Consider the following 23,190-nt stretch of genomic DNA (forward strand, 5'->3'; position numbering starts at 1 on the left):
CCAGAAAGCAAGGAGTGCTTGATAAATGGTGGGAGCATGTCAAAAACACATAGGAGCCAACTTAAAGGAGCTTCCATTGGGCAAATCTGAGGTAATTTAAGGAGCAAAATATAGTGATAATGGAGTACACTCCATAGGATAAAATACCCATAGTCAATAAAACTCGTGATAAAAATAAATGATTGAATAAGTAAGTGTAGGAGAAAGGGCAGTTCTTCTTTACAGTAGAATTCTAATACTATAGAAGGAATGTCAGAAATAGAAAAATCACCGTTTTTCAAACATCACGCTATTAATTGTTGGAGGTCAGAATCATCAATTGATGCTAAAAATAGTGGGCAAAAGTATGATGGGAAACAGGCTATTTACATAGTCTCAAAGTGTTTTCTAATGAGATGCTTATTAACTATAGATACACGGGGGAGAATAGTAACTATAGATACGCAGGGGAGAATAGAGGATTGTGGCAGATACCAGCTCAGCCAAGTATCAAAGTTAATGTCACCAGAATCAAGACAAATCGACATCATGTGCCCCCTAATAGAATGCACTCAGAAGGGCACAGACACACTTCTCACATGCAATGTGAGATCCTGGATTGGACCCTAGGTGGGAAAAGGGGCATTCTGGGACGATAAGGGAAAGATTAATGAAGTCTTTAGTGAATAGTGTTGAATTAATGTTAATTTCCTGGTTTAGATCATTACCCCATGGTTATGTATGATGGTAACATTAGCAGAAGGTGGGTGAAGGATATATGGGAATTCTTTGTACTATCTTGTCTCTTGTTTCCCCTTAGATTTCAGTGGACGTGCATCTCCTCTGAGTGTAGGCTGTCAGAAGTCAGCATGAGACAAATCACATGCACGAGACAATCAACAATACCCTTGAACATCGCTTAAATTACCCCAGGCAGGATGATGTGCATACATCTGATGCGTACACACTGCATCTGTGTGCAGACAGTGTTCAGACAGTATGTTAACAGTGTAGATTTTTGGTTAAGATCATATGCCCTGGAACCAGACTGCATGAATTTAGATCTCAGTCCTATAATTAATTAGCTTTATAACCTTGGGCTAGTTATTTAACTTCCCTATGCCACAGTTTGTGCATTAAGAAAATGAGCATGATAATCACATTTCTTTCATATAGGAGTTGTAAGGATGAAAGCCTTTAGCACAGTTTCTGAGACTTTGTTAGCACTCATATATGCCACAAATTATTGTTATTAATATGTATTTATATATGTGCTATATATGGTAGTGCGTACATTAAAAATATAACTTTAAAATAGCTTAATTACCTAAACCAGAGCATATAGTTGAGTAAGTTAAGTACTTGTCTGCTGTGACACCCCCACTCTGGAACCGGCTCCTCAGAGCAGCAATAAGCTTCATTTTGTGCTGGTTTTAAAGCCTCCTGTTGTTGCCGCATTGCTGGCACCCTGGGCTGCTCCCTAATAATTAGCTGAAGTCCACAGTCCACATTTTTGAAGGCACATTGGGGCTGAATCTTCCAGTGAGGCTAGCTGACATGCAGCCCTATATGACAGCTTTGACTCTTGTCGTGGATCAGAGGTCCTGTTTAGACTCTAGACTTTAGATCCCAGGGTTCTGCTGTGATACAATGTCTGGTTCTGCTGGATGGTTATGGGGATGCCACAGTAACTAGGGTAAAATATATGTGATTATATCTAGCCTTCCGACCTCTGGGTACAAGCTAGAATAATGACACTATGCTTTCTATCTCTTCTCATCTGGACGAGGGAAGGTTGGTAACAATAGTGGGAGCAGTGGTGGTGGCTGCTTTAATAGCAGTTCTAGTGGCCACAGTGGTGGCGATGTTTGTGCTAGTGGCAGTAGTGGTATACAGATCATGGTGGCAACGATGGCAGCAGTGTTGGTCAGAGTGTGGCAGTGATGATGTTGGTGGTCCTTAGCATAGCAGTGGGGGTGGTAGTGGTGGTAGTATGGTGTCAGTCATGGTGACTGACCTTCATAGCAGTGATCTTGCTGGTCATAGTATGGTGGTGGTGGTGGGCATCGTGGTGGTGGTCAACGATGCAGATCATGATTTGATGATAATGACAGTGTTGGTGATGATCAAGTAAATTGTGATTCCCTTACCTTAAGTCAGTGCTTAACCCTGGATGTTCAGAATGAGAGATTTGTATTTGAGGAAGCTACCCCAAAGGATCTCATACACCTGAAATTGTAAAATACTTTCCTAGTTCTAGGTCTCATAGGCAGTACATCCAAATGGAAACAACCTGATCCCTGATAGAATTTGCTTATGGGGTTAACTGAGTATTTCACAAAGTATGGTCCTCTGAATGCTCATCCAGCAGAATGATCCACAAAAGCTAAACGTGCTTGATAAACCCCCAGATTTCTGTCCCCTTCCTAGAGAATTACTGTGCACATCTGTGCATTAGGGGTTCTCAGAGGATCTGCATCTGCACTAAAAATAAGTTTCACACTGTCTACCCCAGTGTTTCCCAAGCATATTTGGTCACTGAACCCTTTTTCTTTAGGGGAGGTAGTAGGTGCCTATTCTAGAACAATTAGAGAAACACTAAATACTTGAAAAGAAAAATAAAACTTAAAAAATAGTGTTTCCCCACAGTAACTAATTTTTAGGTGCTTGGTGAGAATGATTAGCTTTAGGTTGGTTTAAAATAAATTATGTCTTATATTACAAGTGGAAAAGATCATCCTAAATTTACTTAATCAGAATTGACCAATTCCAGGCACAGTGGCTCACACCTGTAATCCCAGCACTCAGGGAGGCCGAGGCAGGCGGATCGTTTGAGCTCAGGAGTTCGAGACCAGCCTGAGCAAGAGTGACACTCCGTCTCTACTAAAAAAATAGAAAGAAATTAGCTGGACAACTAAAAATATATATATATATAATTAGCCAGGCATGGTGGTGCATGCCTGTAGTCCTAGCTACTCGGGAGGCTGAAGCAGGAGGATCACTTGAGCCCAGGAGTTTGAGGTTGCTGTGAGCTAGGCTGACGCCACAGCACTCTAGTCAGGGCAACAGAGTGAGACTCCGCCCCCTCCCCCCCCAAAAAAAAAAGAATTGACCAAGGAATACATTAGACATATAAATTAAGGGTATTAGTAGAAACAAACTTCAAAAATGAAATTGTATTAACTTCATAAAACATTTACAACTTATGAAACCCATATGCTTTTATTCCATACTCGTAAGCTTGGTAATTTGATCCTTGTAGAAATGCAGCCCTTGTTTACTTTGGTGCCCAGTCTGGGTTAATAAAATAACCTTGGATGACCAGAAGGAAATAGGATGTCTACAGTCAGTGCCCATCTGTAGTTCTCCACTAGCACATAGGAATCACCTGAGATGCTTATGAAAAATTAAAGTCCTTAAGCCTTGCTGCCAGCAGGTCTGGAATATGCATTTTTAACAATGACATAAATGCAGACCTCATTTTGAAAAATACCAGAAGAACTGATGTTAGAACATTGTCTTCCTCCTGCTCATTCTCCCCAGTGTCAATCTTGGGAAAAATTCCTGTTTCAAGCTTACTATTCCTACAGCAGTTGCAGGAGCAGCCCAGGTTGGGGAGGTGGCCTGGTGGGCCACCCACGTCTCTTTCCTAATACCCTGTCTGTTGACCTGGAGGCAGAGTTCACAAGCACACCAGATGTGCTTAAAGAATTAGGAAGGATGGCTTCCTGATTTCCATAGTGATCCCTCCCATTCACTGAGTAATCATGAGTCTTAACACGAATAATGCAAAAAAGGCAGCTAAGCAGTTTAAATTTTATCCATAAAATTAAGCCCTATGTTTCACCACAGCATTTAACTCCATGACCTATTTTATTGAATCCCCTAGCAGATCTTGGACAGTTTCCTTGAGTGTAAATTACCATGAAAGTAAATTGAAAATGTATCAAGAAATGGGCAAGGATATTAATGCAGAACCAACGTATCATCGAGCTTCAGTTGTTCTGAAGATTTTTTTTAAGTCTCTTTTCAAAGAATTCATCTGATTAACAAGGCTTCCCCTTTCTTAGGTTACCGTCTGCCTTCTGCATTTTAGGTGACTCGGTTTAGATGTCCAACCCTTCAGAAAACTGCAACCTGTTCAGAGCCTTTTTCAGGCTCCTGAAGCTTCCCTGTATATCTTTGCCCAGCTCTGACTACCCACGTGACATCCCAGTTAATTGTCAATAGAGAACAGCTGCTTTGCATTAGAGTCCGCATGCAGAGGATGCCTGTGACTCCTTCAGTGGGCTACACACCCAGCCAGAACTGCCTGATGGTAACCTGTCCCCCACCCACTGTCCACGTGCCTTTCTTCCTTTGTGAAGTTCCTGCTTTAAGGGCCCCCAAAAAGAAGGTAATGAGTTTCTGAGGAGGCATGGGATCCTAACATTTGGAAGTTCTGGTGAGTTCTTTTTAAAACCCAGCCTCTCTAAAAGTACACTCATTCCATTCAGCAGGCAGAGAGACACAGCTGGGAGTTGAATAGGGGAAGATAGAGGTATGCAAATGAAAGGGGTTCTAACACCTTAAAAGCAGGTAGGAGCCCAGTGGGGCAGCCGGCCAACCCACTGGAAGCTTTGTCTGCGCTCAGACACACAGAAGGCGCTGCTAGCTGATCAGCACCGCTTGCCTGAGACTCAGGGAGATGATTGCAGAGAGTAGGGCAGAAGAGAGAGGAAACAAAGAAGTGCTTTCTGTCCAGGACTAGAGGGAGGTTTAAACCCTATGAAATATTGCTGCTTTGTTGTTTGCTTTGCCAAGTTTTAAAGAAATTGTCCACAAAGAAAGCAGAACATTTGGAAATGAAAGAAAGAGAAACCTCATACTGACAAGCCCAGGCATTGAAAGATTCTGGAGACCAGAGGGGGCTTTAGAGTGTGCGGAAAGTTTGCTGATTGTAAGACTCTTCACACAGAAAGAAGTAAGGGAAATCGAGGGCAGACAGAAGAGCAGTGCACTCCAAGGGCGCTGAGGAGGGAGGGCGGACGATCACACTTCCAGTGATGTCCACCTCACCGTGGCTCCAGCCGGCCTACGGTGGTGCCATAGGGCCTTGACTCTGTTTTGGGGTAATGAGACTACCTGGATCTGTTCTCCCTGTTCCCGGCTTCCTGGATCCAGGCATGCAGTGGCCTTTGCAATTGTTGGGTGCTTCTGGCCAGCAGGGTGCAGAGTGGAGCAATAAATGTTAATAGGTGGTCTCAAGTTCATTTGGATGATAAGGGATAAGAGCTCTCTGGCTGAAGATACAAAAGAATGCAAAATTTGTTAAATAAACTTGAAATCTGATGAAGCAAATAAGAAAAGGGTGCCAAAATGTCCTCAAAGCCTCAGTCTGATCATGTTTTCCATATACAGCCTGGAGGCAAAGTTTAATCACAGTAATCTCTTTTTAAAAGTATGTATAATCATGCAGTTGAGATTCTGTTTGTTTTTTTAACCTGCTATATTACTGCACCTTCCTTTCCTTGTTGCTTGATTCCAACAGCATTTGCAGCAGCTGCTCCTATCTCTTAGATTTTTGCCTTTCAAGCCTTTGTTTCCCAGTGTGCCGTTTCAGCCAGCACAACCAAAGAAAGAAGAAAATGGACAAAAGGGTGCATGTAGTGGGTAAGGGACTGTGCTTGTGCCCATTAGATGCTGAGCTTCTTTCAGCAAAAGCCCCAGAACCAAAGTCTCCAAAAGAGAAGAGGAGAATTATTAAATAGCAATCAGTCTATGCTACAGGGCAGTCACGTCTGAGCATTACCTAATGTTTTTTTCAAAACAACGTGTAGTTTTGTTTTAAATATGTATGGTAATTCTTAGTAAAATGCTGATAAATGTGCCAAGGCATTCTCTGTGGAAATAATGAAGTCTTTACAGTTTGGAATGCTATTAAGTCTTTGCTTCACGGTTTGTGAGGCTGCTCGCATTTTAAGCAGCAATAACATTTTATTGAAGGCCAGTCTTGGGGGACATAGTCTCATTTTTCAGGTCAGCTACAGAGGGAGCAATTTCCCCATCATACTCCAGAGTGACCTGGTTTGTGGCTACGTGTCGACAGAGGTGAGGCTGCCTAGTGGTACCCTTCTTAGCCCTGCCTAGCTTAGCCATGACCTGCCCAAACTTTACTGCCCCTCATCAGTACAGTACAGTAGAAAAAGTACAGGCAGACCTGGGTTCAAATCACAATCCTGCCATTTTGTGGTAGTATAACCATGGGAAAATCACATAACCTTTTTGAATGTCCATTCCTGTTCCAGTTATGATTACTGTATAACATACATACCACCCCAAACTCGGTGTAAATTGACCATTCTGTTACGCTCATAGATTCAGTGGGTCAGGACTTTGGACAGAGAATAATGGGGGCGGCTTGTCCCTGTTCCATGATGTCTGGGGACTCAGCTAAGAAGACACAAGGACTGGAAGTGACTGAACAGCTGGAGGCCAGAACCATCTGGGAGACTTTTTCACTCACCTAGCAGGCAATGCTGGATATCGGGATGTTGACCATAACACGTACCTGTGGCTACCTCTGTGGGTACTCTGTGCAGGCTCTTTGGACTTTTACAGCATGGCAACTGGGTTCTACAACTGAGTGCCCCAAGACCCTGATGGGCCTTAGAAATCACACAATATCACTTCTGCAACTGGGTAAAGCAGTCACAAATGCCCACCCTGGTCCAAAAGGAGAGGCACAGACTTCAGCTCTCACATGAGGAGTGGTTAGGTTCTAGAAGAGCGTGCAGGCCAGGGATAATGTTGTAGCCATGTTTAGAAGAAACAATTTTCCACAATTCTCTCCTCTGCTGAGCTCACCAGGCCAAGGAGAGGAGGGAGTAATGATTGCTGAGCACCAGCTAAGTGCCACGAACTGTTCATGTGCTAATTTTAATTAAACTATTTAGGTCTTAAAAATAGTATCCATGCACTTTTTTGTTTGTTTCCAAATAAGACATTATATTGGTCAGTTTCAGCTGCATAAAATCCACTAAATATTGATGGCATGCAAGAATAAGCAGTTTATTTCTTGATCACAGATCTGGAGGAGGTGTGTTCCTCCTCTTCTATTCTGGTGTCTAGAAGAATAGGACAGGCAGTGGCTATTATGTATTCTTCTCATGGGGAAGGCACAGACACAGGATTGCAAGCCCTACCAAGCAAGCAAGTTTTGAGTTTCTGTTTATGTCCCATCTTGCTGTTACCCCGTTGGTCAAAGCAAGTCTCGTGGCCAAACTCCAAAGGCAAGAAGCAGGGAAGTACACTCTGCCTTTGTGAGCCTGTGGCAGAAGTGTGGGTGTGTACTGCTGTAATGGCAGAGCGAGGACTTGGGAGCAATAACTCAATCTACCATAGCTATTTCCTAGCACAGAGAAAATTGGGTAAGGATATTGTGGCATTACAGCTCATGTTTAACAGTATAATCTTGGGTGCAAAATACCCATAGAAAGTAGTAGGTTATCAAATTGCTAATAAAAGAATAATTCAACAAGACCAGGTAGCATTTATCCTAGGTATTCAAGGACAATATACCATAAATATATCTATTAATATATTGTATTACTAAGACAATATATTTTTATGAAACCTAAATCATCATCTCAATACACACTTAAAAGTCATTCAATAAAATCCAACATCTACTCGGGGATTTTTTTATGCTCTTAGTAAATTAGAACTATAAGCATGATGCATAATGGCATAGCACTTCGGAAGCATTCCCACACAAGCAAGGAAATAGAAAAGAATGCCTACTCACCACTCTTACTTTCCAATGGCATTTTCCAATATAGAAAGGAAACTCTGTTTTCATTATTTGCAGGTGGTGTTACTATATCCCTAGAAAATCTCGGGGAAGCATTTGAAAAACTAGCAGAACTAATAAGTTCAATATGATAGGCCAGATTCAAAATAAACCAGCCAAAGTACAGGGGTTTCCTACACAACCATTGTAATACAATGCAATGAAAACAAAATATGTGATAAAATATGAGAAGAAAGATCTCATTCACAACAGAAACAGCCAAGGACACCTGTCCCTGGGGCTAACCTGCACAGGTTCGTGGAGGGCAGTGAGGCCAGCAGCTCTGCTCCTCTGCTGAGAGACCTGACTGAATGGAAATATGACCAGCTCCTCACAGAAACAGTCATTTATTGATTGGCTTTCCACTGAAAATGCCAGTGGGTGGATATATTTCTTTATTTAGTTAACTTGAGGAAAGTATCCCAAGGTTCTCCTGGAAGACTAACCAGGTGCTCAGAAAGCTCTCCCAGATATTAAAATGTAATTTGTTTTTAAAAAATGATTAAATGAGTGTAATATTGACTCCAGACAGCATAATGGAACATAAAGTCCTTATAAAAAGATAACATATGATAAAGGAAAATAATCAGTGAGGATAGAGGGTAGATTTATTTAATAAAAGGAAACAAAACAGTCACTTAAGTATTTGGAGGTAAAAAAGCAATTTTATTTCCTACTTTGTATATTTCATTCAGTAAAATACTAATGATAAAACCTATAAGTGGAGAATTCTCTGTCAATAGGTGTTTACTTTGACCTGCAGCTATCTCTTTGAACTACACAAGCATTGTATTTCTCAGGTACTAAGAAAAATTACAGTAAACCTAAATGTTGCCTTTATCTTTTTGCTGTGAACAAAATAATTAAATGGGACCTACCCAGCTGCCCATACTGGATAGATAAGCCTTACTAGAGGAGGCTGACCAGTCAGAGAAAAATCACGGATTACATGAAAAAGGACTGCAGTTCCAAAGATGGTGCCAGGCTATAGATTTGGGGCAAGTGGCCCTCTACTTAAGAAGAAGATAAAATTTTTAAATTCTCCATGAGGCTCAAGAGAAGAATGTGATAATAGCAAAAGAACAGCCTGTCATGAAAAAGGAGCAGTTTGAGGAGAGGGAAATGTTTTTGGAATGAATAGCATCATTGCCCAATTAGTTCTCAGGGGAGACAGGGCAGCACAGAGGCTATTACTGGCAACTAAATAAAGAATTAGAACACCAATCTAAGGAATTCTCCCAGAACTGAAGAACAAGATAAGGAGATAAAGATTATGAGACAGAGAGAACTGATGCAAGACAATAAAGCAAAGGACTAATAAGAGTCCAAGAAATGACAGAAGAACTGATCCCTAAGATGAAGACTTGAGGCTTTGCTTCACATGAAGGAGGAAAACTGAGTCAATCTGGGACCTGGGCCCAATTCCTAGCAGCCAGACAGGAGATGGGGGAAAAGGCCCATGATTTGGAAGAGAATCTTCTCTATATGGTTCCCAGAAGACCTAATAGACAAACAGTAATATTAATAATGATAACCATATCCATAAGGTCCACATCCCCAGATTCAACCAACCACAGATCAAAAATATCAGGGCATCTGTACTGAACATGTATAGACTTTTTTTCTTTGTCATTATTCCCTAAACAAAACAACAGAGTATAACAACCATTTACATAGCATTTACATTGTATTATAAGTAACTAGAGATGATTTAAAGTATACAGAAAGATGTGCAGGTTATATGCAAATACTACGCCATTTTATATAAGGGACTTGGGCATCCAGGGATTTTGGTATCCATGGGAGGTCCTGGCACTAATCCCCCATGGATGCCTAAGGACAACTGCACTTGTTAAAAAGAGTTCCTATCTTTCAGTAGATAGATAAGCAGTGAATGTGAGCAGGCAGTTCACAAAGGGAGAAATATAAATGTCTAATAAGTAATAAAAATCATGTAAGTAATTTTAAATGCAAATTTTAAACCACAAAATAATTCCTACAGATTGGCAAAGATGTTTTTAAATGAGTAGTCCCAGTGCTGGCCAGTATGCAGTGAGATGGAATCTTTCATACTGCATGTGTCTCTCTCCCCTTGTTCAGAATTTCTGAAAGGCAGTCTAGCAAAGATGTAACAAAAGCCCCCAAAATGTTCAAACCAATAAATTTCCTTTCTAATAATCTGTCTTTAAAAACTATTCAAACTTGCAGCCAAATTCTGCAAAGATGGTCATATATAGATTGTAGCACAAAAAAAATTATTTTTTAATCTCTATCATTATACAGCCATTAAAAATGATGTTTTCAAGAGTGCTAATGATCTAGAAAAATACATATAGTATTATCCAAATAAAGAAGATATAAAAGTGAATTTACATTATGTGAAGGAAGTATATAAGAAAAAGACAGTAATCTAAAATAGTAATAATCTCTTAAGATGTTTATTAACTTTTGATCCCTTATACTTTTCAGTATATTACAATATTTCTAGTGTACATTAATTTTTAAACTAACTTTATATATCATGTTTATAAACTTATATATAACAAAAGTTAAGTTAATATAAGGCTTATAGTGTTATTTCTTCCATCCTTCCCTATGCCTGATTCATGGTTCCCAGAGCAATCACTTGACTTTCAGCTGTTTTCTCTGACATTTGAAATTTGTAACAAGCTTATACTGTTGTTTCTTGATTTTTCAGATTTAGCTATTATCTATTGGCTTCCAATTAGGAATAATGAGGACTTAGCTCTTTCACACTTCCACCCTCACATTCACACTTTACTTCCACAACAGGCTCCCAAATTGATTAGCTCACAGCTTTGGGTTCAATTAATATTTATTGTTTACATTTATGTCTATGTAAACAGTATGAACTAAACCATGCAGTTCATTCTGATTTCATTGTCTCTCACATAAACCTGCTTTTTTCCCTAGAGTTCATTGCTTCATTTATTTATTGCCTTAGTTTCCTATACCTATTACTAATTCAGTCCCAAATTTTCCAAAAAATCTCCGAAACTCTTCTTAGTACAGACTCATGAAATGAGCTATGTGTTCAGTTTTGTTCTGCCCATATCCCTCCTGGAGCCCTCCAACTCCTATCTAGACAGCTAGCTCTCTATGTCCACTATACTGCTTCATCCTGGCATTTCCTTGCTTGTTTCCTGACTCAAAGCCCTTGTTTCTTGGACCCCATGCCTTCCACTCACTTGTTTGCTTTACTTGTTTACTTGTTTTGGTGGAGTGCATCCTCCAGCATCTTTCAGAGAAAGGCTATAGGGGAGGTACATTTTCTGAGATCTTGTATATATGAACACAGCTTTGTGCCATACCCCGATTCAAAAGGCAGTAAACTACAGTCCACAAGCCAAATCTGGCCCACAGCATGTGTTCATTCATTTCGTGAGCTAAGAATGGAATGTTTATGTTTTAAACATTGTTGGACAGCCACAGTAGCTCATGCCTGTAATCTCAGCATTTTTGGAGGCCAAAACAAGAGGATTGCTTATAGGCTAGGAGTTCAAGCCTGGGCAATATAGCAAGACATCATCTCAAGAAAGGAAATGAAATGAAAAGAAAAGGGGAGGAAAGGAGGGGAAAGGAGGAGGGGGAGAAAGTTAGAAAGGAAGGAAAGAAGGCAGAAAAGAGAAAGAAAAGTTTGAAAATAAATAAAAGTTGTTTAAAAAAATATATGTGACAAAGATTGTATGTGTCCCACAAAGCCTAAACTATTTACAATTTTTACCTTAATAGCAAAAGTTTGCCAGCCCCTGTCCTAATTGATTGGTAGTTTGGCCACATATGGAATTCTAGGTTGGAAATCATTTTCCTTTAACATTTTGAATGTTGCTTTACTATCTTCTGGATTTCAGACTTGCTGGTGAGAAATTGAATGCTATCCTGCTTTCCATTCCTGTGTATTTGACCTCTGGTTGTCTCTCTGGGAACTTTTAAGATCTTCTCTTTAAACCTAGTGGTTGAAATTTTAGAATGGTTTGCCATTGTGTGGACCTTCTTTTATTCCAAGTACTGAGTACTCAGAGGGCTGTTGATTCTGAAAATGTATATCCTTCTAGCCTGGAAAAATATTTGTCTTATTTCTTTGATGATTTCTTTTCTATTTTTCTCTTCTCTTTCAGAAATTTCTATTAGTTAAATGTTGGACCTCTGAGACCAAACTTCTAACTTTAGTTTTTCAGCATATAATTCTCTCAAGTTAATTTTTAATTCTTCTACTAATTAATTTTATTGCTGATATAATCTAGCAGAGTGTAAAGTCTGTGAGGGTAAGAGTTGGTGTTTTTCATCACCACTGTATTTCTCTAGCATCTAGCACTACACGTGGCATGTAATAGGCAGTTGCTGATATTGTAGAATGAGTGAATAGTTTTTAATTTCTAAAAGCTTCTTCCTGTTTTCTCATTGTTCCTCTATAAAACACACCATTCTTGTTTCTTGGACGGGATATCATCTCTGCAGTATTTCTGACAATGTTGTGTGGAAGTTTTTGAAATTTCCTTTTCCTCTCTGCACTGCCTTTGTGTCTTCCAAGTTCCTTAGCTCCGGGTGGTGGTTTCTGACCACCATCTTTATAGTGCCTCCTTTATGGTAGGCACCTTTCTAAAATGTGTCTCTTCCTAGGCTGTCCACTCATATTTGCAGATCAGGCCCTAAATGCAGGCTGGAAGTTCTCTGGGTGTGCAGGTGAAGCTGGTGGCCATATGATCAGACCCTAGGCTTAAAAACCCCAAATGTCAGCACATGTCAATGTCTTCTCCTGGGTGAGTCTGTTTCCCAGAAAGGCATCCCTAATCTAGTATTCTGGGAGACAAACTTAATCCTTTTATTTTAAAGATGTCACTTCCCTTTCCCTTAGCTGTGCCTGTATCTGTGAGTGAAGGTTCTCTCTGGTCCAACCTAGGCAGAAAGCCACTATCTAGCCTTCTGCCAGGATGGGAGAAGGGGCTGTGGCAGATCTAAGGCTCCTTAGACAAACTCTCAACCATTCCTTCCGTTTTCAGGCCCTCTGGCACCCCTACCAGAGTGGTTACTGGCTCCTCCAGTTCTTGAGCCCCTCTGGGCTTCTGCTGTGCGGGCAGCCGCGTCTCCTGCCTACACGCTTGGCTCAGTCTGTTGCCATTATTCATCAGCTCTTCAGCTTCCAAAATGTTGTTGACTTTTCCCAACTATTGTTATCCCCTTTCTCACTCTCTTTGCCATTGCAATTCCGTACTTTTTTAATTTTTTTATTGCCGCTGTATTAGTCTTCAGAGGGGGTGAAGATAAACAAGGAATTCTATTGCCATATTAGGAAGGCAGATAGCTTCATACCAGCTGATGTGCTAGGTATGTTACCCAGAATGAACAGACAAGTTCACGTCTTTAAGGAGCTCTGTCTCGTGGGAAAGACAAGGGCAGATGGATCATTTTCATACACGTGCTGTAATGGATGTGTGTCTGAGCAGCAGAGGGTCACAGGAGAAGCACCTGCACCTAACAGAGTGGAGGGACCTTGGGGGTGGTCACTGGGATTGTGACCAAGAGCAGTGGGGAAGGGAGAAGGCTTGGACTCATGATCATTTGGAGGGCAAGAAGGAGTTTCAGCTCAAATTGTTATTTTTATTGGCTCTCCTCTCCTGGTTGCTATAAAAAGCATTGATTTCTCAATGCAGGACTTGCCCTGTCAAGATGAGCTAAACCATCAGAGGTGACACCTGGGTATCCAAGATGCCCAGCAGAGCTGCCTGGACGGGCCCCTGTTCTCCCACCCTGTTTCATCCTGTAAAACAGGAATTAATGTGAAAGTTAAATGTATGTAAATTTCCCAAGAGGGTCAGCAGCCAACAGGAGTCCCGGCCCCCATTTCTTTTAAAGAGGAAAAGAGAAGTACCATAAATATCCCATGTATATAACATGGGACTCAGATGTGCAGAAATGGAAATTATTTTGCTTTCTATAACACTGAACTTGCTCTTAAGGCACCATTTCCATGAATGGTGAAACAATTTGCCACTCTGTTGTAAGCTATCTTCTAATTTTAAGCTTAGTTTCTTACAGGCCAATTATTAATCAAATCCATCTTTTCCTGCCTAGCTCCCCAAGAGTGAGTTAAGCATCCTCAGTGGCTTAGCATCCTGGCATCCAAAAAGGAGCAGCTGGCCCCCCTTCTAGCTGAGGGGTCTGCCCTCAGTCTTTGGCATTGGCCTCTGTTCTCTCTGCCTCCACTATTGAAGCCTCCTCAGCTTCTCTTGTCTCAGGTGCTGTGTTCCTGCCATCTCAGCCTGTGCCTAGGTTCTCTCTGGTGCTGCCAACACTATGGTCTCTGGATTTGGGCTGCACTCCCTCGCCCCCCACCCCGCAAGTAGCCCTGCTGACTGTTAATTCTCAACCTCCTTCACTACTCCTCTCAAGGAGCCTGTGCCATGCCCTGCTGAGACAGAGGGAGCAGGTGTGTTCTGAAGCCTTCTCTGCCTGTACATGCCACATTGCCATTTGTGCTGTCAGTGCTGTTCTGTGTTTGCACAGGGCAATGCGAGATGGTCTCCTCCCAGAATTCCAAGTAGGACACAAAATACAAGCCTGTCTGCCCTACTGTTCCCAAACTTACCTGGGCCCCTTAACTATGCCCTTCCCAACCCCAACACAAACAAGGCTTATCTCTGAAGCGTACCAGAGTATAGGAAAGAGGCCTTAACTGTGTCTGAAGTCTCTGTCCCCATGGACCTTTTCTGCCAAGCTCTTTTCTGCCCTGATGCCCATTCTTCCATCCCACCTACCCTCAGCCCAGAAAGGGCTTTTCATTTCCATTTCATACTCCGTTCTTCCTACTACTCTGTGCATTTTAGTAAAACTGTGTGCTCTGAATCCCTGGGCTCTGGTCCTTGATTTTTTTTTAAGGGTAACTTTTTAAAAATTAAATAAACCTTTTCTCTCTCAACAAAGCCTGGCTCTTACAAATGAAAGCTTTAACCTTCACAAGTATTACCTTTTAAATGAGTTCTAGGAGCCAGTTCTGGAAGTCAAATGCTGAACACCACCTCCTTGTTCTCAGCTGGGTCCTGCCATCCCCTTGAAGCAGTGGATACCTCAGCCCCCAGGAAGGAGGGCCCTACCAGCTAGTATTACGAGGGGTAAAAAATGCATCAGAGAACTTCCAGCACAAAATACAAGGGGGGCAGGCTACACTCTTAGGACGAGTCTCCCATGAAAACAAGAAATGGTGATTAGAACATATCTAAAACTTCAAAGCTGAAAATCTGAGAGAGAAACACCTGTACCCAGGGAGGTGAGCAAGCTACTAGAGCAGCAGAGCCCTAATGCTCTGCAGGCATTGTAGAATTGCTCACTTAAGCTTGAAATCAGCTGCCAGGCAAGTCAAGAGGCGTAGATCCAAAGGCTGGAGCCCTCCCAAACTGAGAAGTTCTACAGTTTACTTCCCCCACAGTAAGATGCACTCCCAAGGAATTATACCCTCAGGGCTGGGGCAAACCAGATCTTAGCCCACCTCCTCTTCGTAATCCTAAAGGACTTCCCTTGGTGCCTTAGAGATGAGGTGAGTGGGAGAAGAAAAACAAAATGATAAAATATGCTTAGGAAGAAGAGGCCACACGTGAGTCTTTGCTCAGATTTGCAACCCTCAGTCTGGATCAGCCAAAGCAGCTCAAGCTGGGAACTTGATTTAAGTTCATCCATGACTTTTAAGAACTCCAGATGCCTGGCAAAACCAAATATGGGGCCTCTGTGGAGGCAGGCATATCTATCTTAGGTTTGTAAGAGCTCTTAAAAATCAGGGTCATTCTAGTAATACATTTAACTAAGGAACTAAAAGACCTCTTCAGGGAGAACTAAGAAACATTGAGGAAGGAAATAGCAGAGGGTGTAAACAGGTAGAAAACTATACCATGCTCATGGGTCGGCAGAATCAAATTGTTAAAATGTCTATACTTCCCAAACTGATCTACAGATTCTGTGTAATCCCTATTAAAATACCAACATCATTTTTCACAGATCTAGAAAAAATAATTCTACATTTCGTATGGAACCAGAGAAGATTCTGTATAGCCAAAGCAATCTTAAGCGAAAAGAACAAATTGGGAGGCATCAATTTACCAGACTTCAAACTATACTACAAGGGTATAGTAACTAAAACAGCATGATATTGGCACAAGAACAGAGACATAAACCAATGGAACAGAACTGAAAACCTAGATACAAAACCATCCTTATATAGCCATCTAATCTTTGACAATGCAGACAAAAACATACACCAGGGAAGAGAATCTTATTCAATAAACAGTGCTGGAAAAACTGTATAGCTACATGTAGAAGACTGAAACAGGATCCACACATTTCACCTCTCATAAAAATCAACTCACGCTGGGTAACAGACTTAAATCTAAGGCGTGAAACTATAAGAATTCTAGAAGAAAATGTTGAAAAAAAAAAAAGCTTATAGACATTGGCCTAGGCAAAGAATTTATGAAGAAGACCCCAAAGGCAATCACAGCAACAATAAAAATAAATAAATGGGACTTGATCAAATTAAAAAGCTTCTGCACAGCCAAGGAAACTATCATGAGAGCCAACAGACAACCTACAGAATGGGAGAAAATATTCGCATGTTACACATCCAATTAAGGGCTGATAACTAGAATCTATATAGAACTCAGGAAAATCAGCAAGAAAAAATCAAACAATCCTATCAAAAAGTGGGCAAAGGACATGAACAGAAACTTTTCAAAAGAAGATAGACTAATGGCTAACAAACATATGAAAAAAAATGCTCAACATCTCTAATAATCAGGGAAATGCAAATCAAAACCACAATGAGATATCACTTATCTCCAGTGAGAATGGCCTTTATCAAAAAGTCCCTTGGTAAAAAAAAATAAAAAAAAAAAAAAAAAAAAAAAAAAAAAAAAGTCCCAAAAACAACAAATGTTGGCGTGGATGCGGAGAGATAAGAACACTCATACACTGCTGGTGGGAGTGCAGACTAATACAACCTCTGTGGAAAGCAATATGGAGATACCCCAAAGAGCTGCAAGTAGAACTACCGTTTGATCCAGCAATCCCATTACTGGGCATCTACCCAAAAGAACAAAAGACATTCTATAAAAAAGACATCTGCACTAGAATGTTTGTAGCAGCACAATTCACAATTGCAAAGGTGTGGAAACAACCCAAGTGCCCATCAATCCATGAGTGGATTAATAAAATGTGGTATATATACACCATGGAGTTCTACTCAGCCACAAAAAACAATGGTGATCTGGCACCACTTATATTATCCTGGATAGAGCTGGAACCCATTCTACTAAGTGAAGTATCCTAAGAATGTAAAAACAAGCACCACATGTACTCACCATTAAATTGGTATTAACTGATCAACACTTAAGTGTATACATAGTAATAACATTCATCGGGTGTCAGGCAGGTGGGAGAGGGGAGGAGGGGATGGGTAGATACACACCTAATGGGTGAAATGTGCACCATCTGGGGGATGGACACGCCTGAAGCTCTGACTCAGATGGGGCAAGGGCAATATACGTAACCTAAACATTTATACCCCCATAATATGCTGAAATAAATTTAAAAAAAGAATTTACATTAAATGTGAGTAAACCTAATGTTCCCATTAAAAGTCAGTAATTAGCAATCTTGACCCCCGCCCAAAAAAAACCAAACAATTTTTAAATCAGTTATAGGCTATTTATGGTAGTCTTGCCAAAAACAAAAGTGTGGAAAGGTTGAAGATAAAAGGATGGATAAAAGATAAAAGCATATGCCATGCATACACTAACCAAAATAAAGCTGGTGAAGCTATATTAGAAATGTAGGCTTTAAGTAAAAAAAATTACTAGAGATAAAGAGCCTCAATTCACAGAAGGAAGGATACATAAGAATTATAACTATATAGGCACTTAATAGCATATCCTTAAAATATCTGAAACAAAAGTTGAAAGAACTAAAAGGAAAAATCCACAATCACAGTGGGAGATTTTAACATGCCTCTCTCCATAACTAATAAATAGGCAGACAAAAACATAAATAAGATTGAATGGTAGGTCTACTTGTAGTTCTTTGAGGAATCTCCAAACTGTTTCCATAGAGGTTATATTAATTTGCAGGCCCACCAGCAGTGTATGAGTGTTCCTATCTCTCCATATCCATGCCAACATTTATTGTTTTGGGACTTTTTGATAAAGGCCATTCTCACTGGAGATAAATGATATCTCATTGTGGTTTTGATTTGCATTTCCCTGATGATTAGAGATGTTAAGCATTTTTTATTACTGGGTAACTGGGTATTTACCCAAAGGAAAAGAAGTCATTTTATCAAAAAAACACCTGCACTCGAATGTTTATTGCAGCACAATTCACAGTTGCAATGATGTAGAATCAACCCAAATGTCCATCCATTCATGAGTGGGTTAACAAAATGTGCTATATGTATACCATGGAATACTACTCAGCCTTGAAGAAGGATGACTTAATGCCTTTTGCAACAATATGGATGGACTGGAGACCATTATCCTAAGTGAAGTATCTAAAGAATGGAAAAACAAACACCATGTGCACTCACTATTAAATTGGAACTAACTAATGCACAGGGGAAAGTATTACTCAATGGAATTCCACCAGGGTGAGTGGGGAGGAGGGGATGGGTCAAAACCTACCTAACAGATACAATGAATGCTATCTTGGTGATGAGCACACTTATAACCCTGACTCAAGCATTACAAATGCCAATCCTTGTAACCAAAATGATTTATACTCCCATAATACTTTGAAATAAAAAAAAATTAAAAGACGAAAAAAATCAATAGGAACATAAATTTAAACAAAACAATTAGTAATCTTGACTGAATGGACAGAACATTATACCCAACAACCACAGAATACACATTCTTTTAAAGCACACATGGAACATTTACCAAAACTCACCATATGCTGGGACGTAAAGCAAGCTTCAACACATTTCAAGAAACTGAACATAGAATATGTTCTCTGACTAAAATGCAACTAAGCTGGAAATCAATAACAAAAAGATAACCAAAAATCGTGATATGTTTGGTAATTAAGAGAAATACTTCTAAATAATTCACGGGTCAAAACATACTTCATAATGGAAATAAGAAAATATTTTGAACTGAATAAGAAAATATTTTGAACTGAATGATCATGAAAACACTGCATATCAAAACTTGTGGGATTGGATTGCTTAGAGGGAAATATTTTAGCCTGAACTGTGTATATTAGGAAAGTAGACAAACTGCAAATTAATTAGCTGGGCATACATCACAAGAAGTTAGAAAAAGGACAGCAAAATAACACTGGGAGAGTAGAAAGATAGAATTAATAAAAAGAAGAGCATAAATTGGTAAAATAGAAAACTAACCTTCAGTAGAGAAAATCAGTATGCCAACAGTTAGTCCCTTGAAAAGACTAATAAAATGACAAACCTCTAGCAATATTGCACAAGGAAAAAGAAAGGAGACACAACCAACATTAGGGAAGAAAAAGGACATCACTGCAGATGGTGTAGACATCAAACAGATAAGTGAATATTATAAAGAACCTCTCATTCTGTAGGTTGTCTGTTTGCTGTCATGATAGTTTCTTTGGCTATGCAGCTTTTTAATTTGATCAGGTCCCATTTATTCATTTTTGTTGTTGCTGTGATTGCCCTTGGGGTCTTCTTCATAAATTCTTTACCTAGGCTAATGTCTAGAAGAGTTTTCCAGCATTTTCTTCTAGAATTCTTATAGTTTCACGCCTTAGGTTTAAGTCTGTTCTCCACCTTGAGTTGATCGTTGGGTGTCGGGCAGGTAGGGTGGGGGGATGGGTATAAACACACATAATGAGTGTGGTGCGCACCGTCTGGGGGATGGACATGCTTGGGGCTCTGACTCGGGTGGGGAAAGGGCAATGTGTGTAACCTAAATATCTGTACCCCCGTAATATGCTGAAATAAAAAAGAAAACAAATAATGATAGACTTATTAATAAATGGTAATAGGACATTTCAGCATCACTTTGGGAAAAAAGATAAAAAAGAAAAAAGAACCTTATGGCAATAAACTTCAAATTTTAGATATGATGGACAAAGTCCTACAAAATGTAAGTTGCCAAAATTATAATGAAGTAATGAAAATCTGAATTATAACCATTAAATAAGTTAAATAAGTAACCAAAACTTTTTACACTACTTAAACTCTAACCTCATAAGACTTCACTGGTGAGTTCTATCAAACACTTAAGAAAGAGTGTTAATTTAGCCCTATGTACAAGCCCTCTTAGAGCATACAAAAAGAGAGAATTCTTCAGCACCTTTTTAAGACTAGCATAACCTTGATACCCAAACCTGACTAGGATAGTAAGAGAAAGGAAAATTATAGATCTGTCTTACTTCCTAAAAAAAAGTTAGCAAAGCAAACCCACCAACACATTATAAAGATACTATATCTCAACCAAATCAGTTTTGTCTCAGGAATGCAATTGTTAGTTTAAGATGGGAAAATTAATCAGTGTAATCCACTGTATTAACTGACTAAAGGAGAAAATCACACAATCATTTAAGAGTTGCAGAAAAAGCATTTGACAAAATTCAATATTCATTTCTAACAGAAGCTCTTAGACTAGGAATAACAGGGAATGTCTCTAAAAGTAACAAATTTGTCATGGTAGAGTAGGCTAGTTATGATAATAAATCTTCCAATTTCAGGGGCTTATCACATGTAAAGTTTGTCTCTCAGCATATAAATCTCATGTACTTTCTGTAAGGTGGCTTGACTGCTAATAGCCAGAGCACACGTCGTTCCAAAGTAGCTCTTCCCATTCCACAGGCAGCACATTCTTCTAGAGTCAACAGGGGCCTGTGCAGTCCATCTTCAGCCCATCACCCACCAACCCTGGCTCATGCTAAATCCCATCCTTTCATCTTTCATCCTCAAAGTTTCCTATTTAGGCTAAGAAACTACATATAACCAGGGCTCCTGTTAAGTCCCACACCAGGAAAGTCATGGTATTCCTCCAACACAGTCTGACCCTAACTGCCCACCCTGCTATGGGGACCCCTTGCCCCAGCTCCACCCTCACAGCCTTCCTCTCGGGAGAAGTGCCACCCCTGGGAGTAGCAGACTCTGGAGGGGAGGTACGTGGTCACTTGAAGTAGTGGCATTACCCTTGCCTAAGGGAAACCCACCCCTCACTGCCCCCACCCTGCCCCAGAGAGAATGCCAGCATCTGCTTCTACTCATCAAGAGGCATGGAGATTTTTAGCACCTGCCTGGCAGCAAGCATCCGTCCATATGTGCAACACCACTGCTCTCCCTTGCCCAGGAATGTACCAGGTTGTCCAGGGCATCATCTCTCCTGTCAATGACAACTATGGGAAGAAAGACCTGGCACCTTCCCATCATCGAGTGGCCATGGCCCGGCTGGCCCTGCAGACTTCCGACTGGATCCGGGTGGACCCCTGGGAGAGTGAGCAGGCCCAGTGGATGGAGACGGTGAAGGTGCTGAGGTAATGGGGGGCACTCTCCCATGTGATGACCAGGGGCCATGGGAGACTTCTGCAGAACCTGCAGGGAGAAAGGTAGAGCAGATTGTTGAGCAGGGATTCAGCCAGGCCTTCTTAGCCAAGATCCGAGAAGCATTTCTATTTCGGGGGAGAGAGACCAACAAATTCACATTCTCAGGAAGGTCCCTGAGCTAAAAAGAAATATAAATATATATATTGCAAACAACTGTCCTTCGGGATGCACTTTGTCGAAACACTCAATCTTGTTTCAGAAGGCTGTAGCATCGGGGCCAGGGCCACCACCTAGTAGCTGTGTGACTTTGGGCAAGTGATTTAACTTCTCTGAACACACATTTCTCACTTGCAAAATGAGGACAATTAAACCTAATGAGGATTTTAAAAATGCAAATAACTTTCCTGACCCATAATTACATAATAATGTTTAGTAAGTAGGATCCTTTAGTATTTTTGTCATTGTCTTGGTTGAAAACTATGTCTATATAATAAGCCATCTTTTCTAATTGTACAAATCCTGGGTTTTATAAATCCAGGCTTTTATGTGAAATAGAAAAAGAGGACTATAAATCTGGAAATAGTTACTCGGGATTGTGTTTTTCTTCTGCAATTGCTATTGGTGTTCAGCATAAGTAAGATAGCTGTTTAAAAGCCCCAAGCCATCCCTGCATGTCAGGGATGTTTGCCAGAGAAGCAGGAAGTCCCACCTGTCCTGGCCGTCACAGGGGATTGTGAGGTGGGCCTGCCTCATCACTGATGACACCCAGCCCTGCTGGAAGGGATTGCAATTGTGGTCCGTGTCTTTTCTCTGTCTGGAAGCACTAGCATTGGCAGGGAGTAGGCGGCATAAAGGACAGGTGTAATTATTGGCAGGCCTGTTCATAATGTATTTTGGTTTTCATTTTTTACTTATCTTCAAAGTCACTTGGAAGAAAAATGTTTACCTTTTTAGTAAAGGTAAACATTTAGTTTCCATATTCTGGTTCTTATTTTTCACCTTTTACTGGGGAAAGAACCAGCTAGAAGCATCCAGCAGTTATAGTGCTGCTTCAGAACCTGTTGCCAAATTAAAAGGAGTGCAAATATGAAATAACTATTGGGACACATGCTCCCTATTATTCTTTAAACTACCCATTGGTGTAAGCAAAGACTCATCTATTGAAAATTATATAAAGAATAAATTGACACCCAGATCATTCTTTTAGAATGAGTCATATAGTCATGTCTCATTTATCCAGGCTGAGAGAGAGGAATAGAAGCAAAAGAAATAGCTAACGCAAGAAATAATTTAGCTTTAATATGTAGGCAGAAACAGATGCTTTTTCTCCACCCTGTGAGAGGCAGTGTGGCCTAGGGCACAGGTTTTGGAGCCAATTTTCCTGAGTGACTTGATAGAAGTGATTTAGCCTCCCTGAGCCTCAATTACTCACCTAATAAAATGGAAATGACATCACCTGCTTCACTAGGATACTGTGTGAATTAAGTGAGATAATGTAGGCAAAACACCTGGTTTATGGTAGGTGCTTAATAACGTTAGCCACCTTCCCTGCACCCCTACCTAATGCAGGCCCGTAAATTGTCCTTGAAACAGCGAAGCCATTCATGGATTAATAGGAGTTGACCATAACATTATTTAAGGTTACTAGTGCTTCTGCTGCAAAATGTAGGTGTGAACTAAGATTTTGCTGAACACATTCTTTTTTTATTTTTTATTTTTTTTACTATTATATACCCTTTAGTCCAGTACTTCTCAATGCTGGCTGCGCACTGGAATCATTTAGGGAGCTTTTGAAAGTACCCATGTTTGGGTCTCACCCCAGAGACTGAGATGTCATTGGTTT

At 40.4% G+C, this 23,190-nt stretch overlaps 1 protein-coding gene across 6 annotated transcripts in view; it reads left to right on the forward strand.

The window, feature by feature from the left end:
- Positions 1-23,190, forward strand: part of NMNAT3 (nicotinamide nucleotide adenylyltransferase 3) — a 94,983-nt gene that overhangs the window by 61,158 nt on the left and 10,635 nt on the right. For 5 of the 6 annotated variants that reach the window (XM_076005101.1, XM_076005082.1, XM_076005103.1 and 2 more), the window contains one exon: positions 21,154-21,337. The exons of the other annotated variant lie outside the window; for it this stretch is intronic. In XM_076005101.1, coding sequence (XP_075861216.1) covers positions 21,154-21,337 — 184 coding nt within the window. The remainder of the gene's footprint in view (positions 1-21,153; positions 21,338-23,190) is intronic. 6 annotated transcript variants of the gene reach the window in all.

Source organism: Microcebus murinus, chromosome 1 (genome assembly GCF_040939455.1).
Source record: "Microcebus murinus isolate Inina chromosome 1, M.murinus_Inina_mat1.0, whole genome shotgun sequence".
NCBI lineage: Eukaryota > Metazoa > Chordata > Mammalia > Primates > Cheirogaleidae > Microcebus > Microcebus murinus.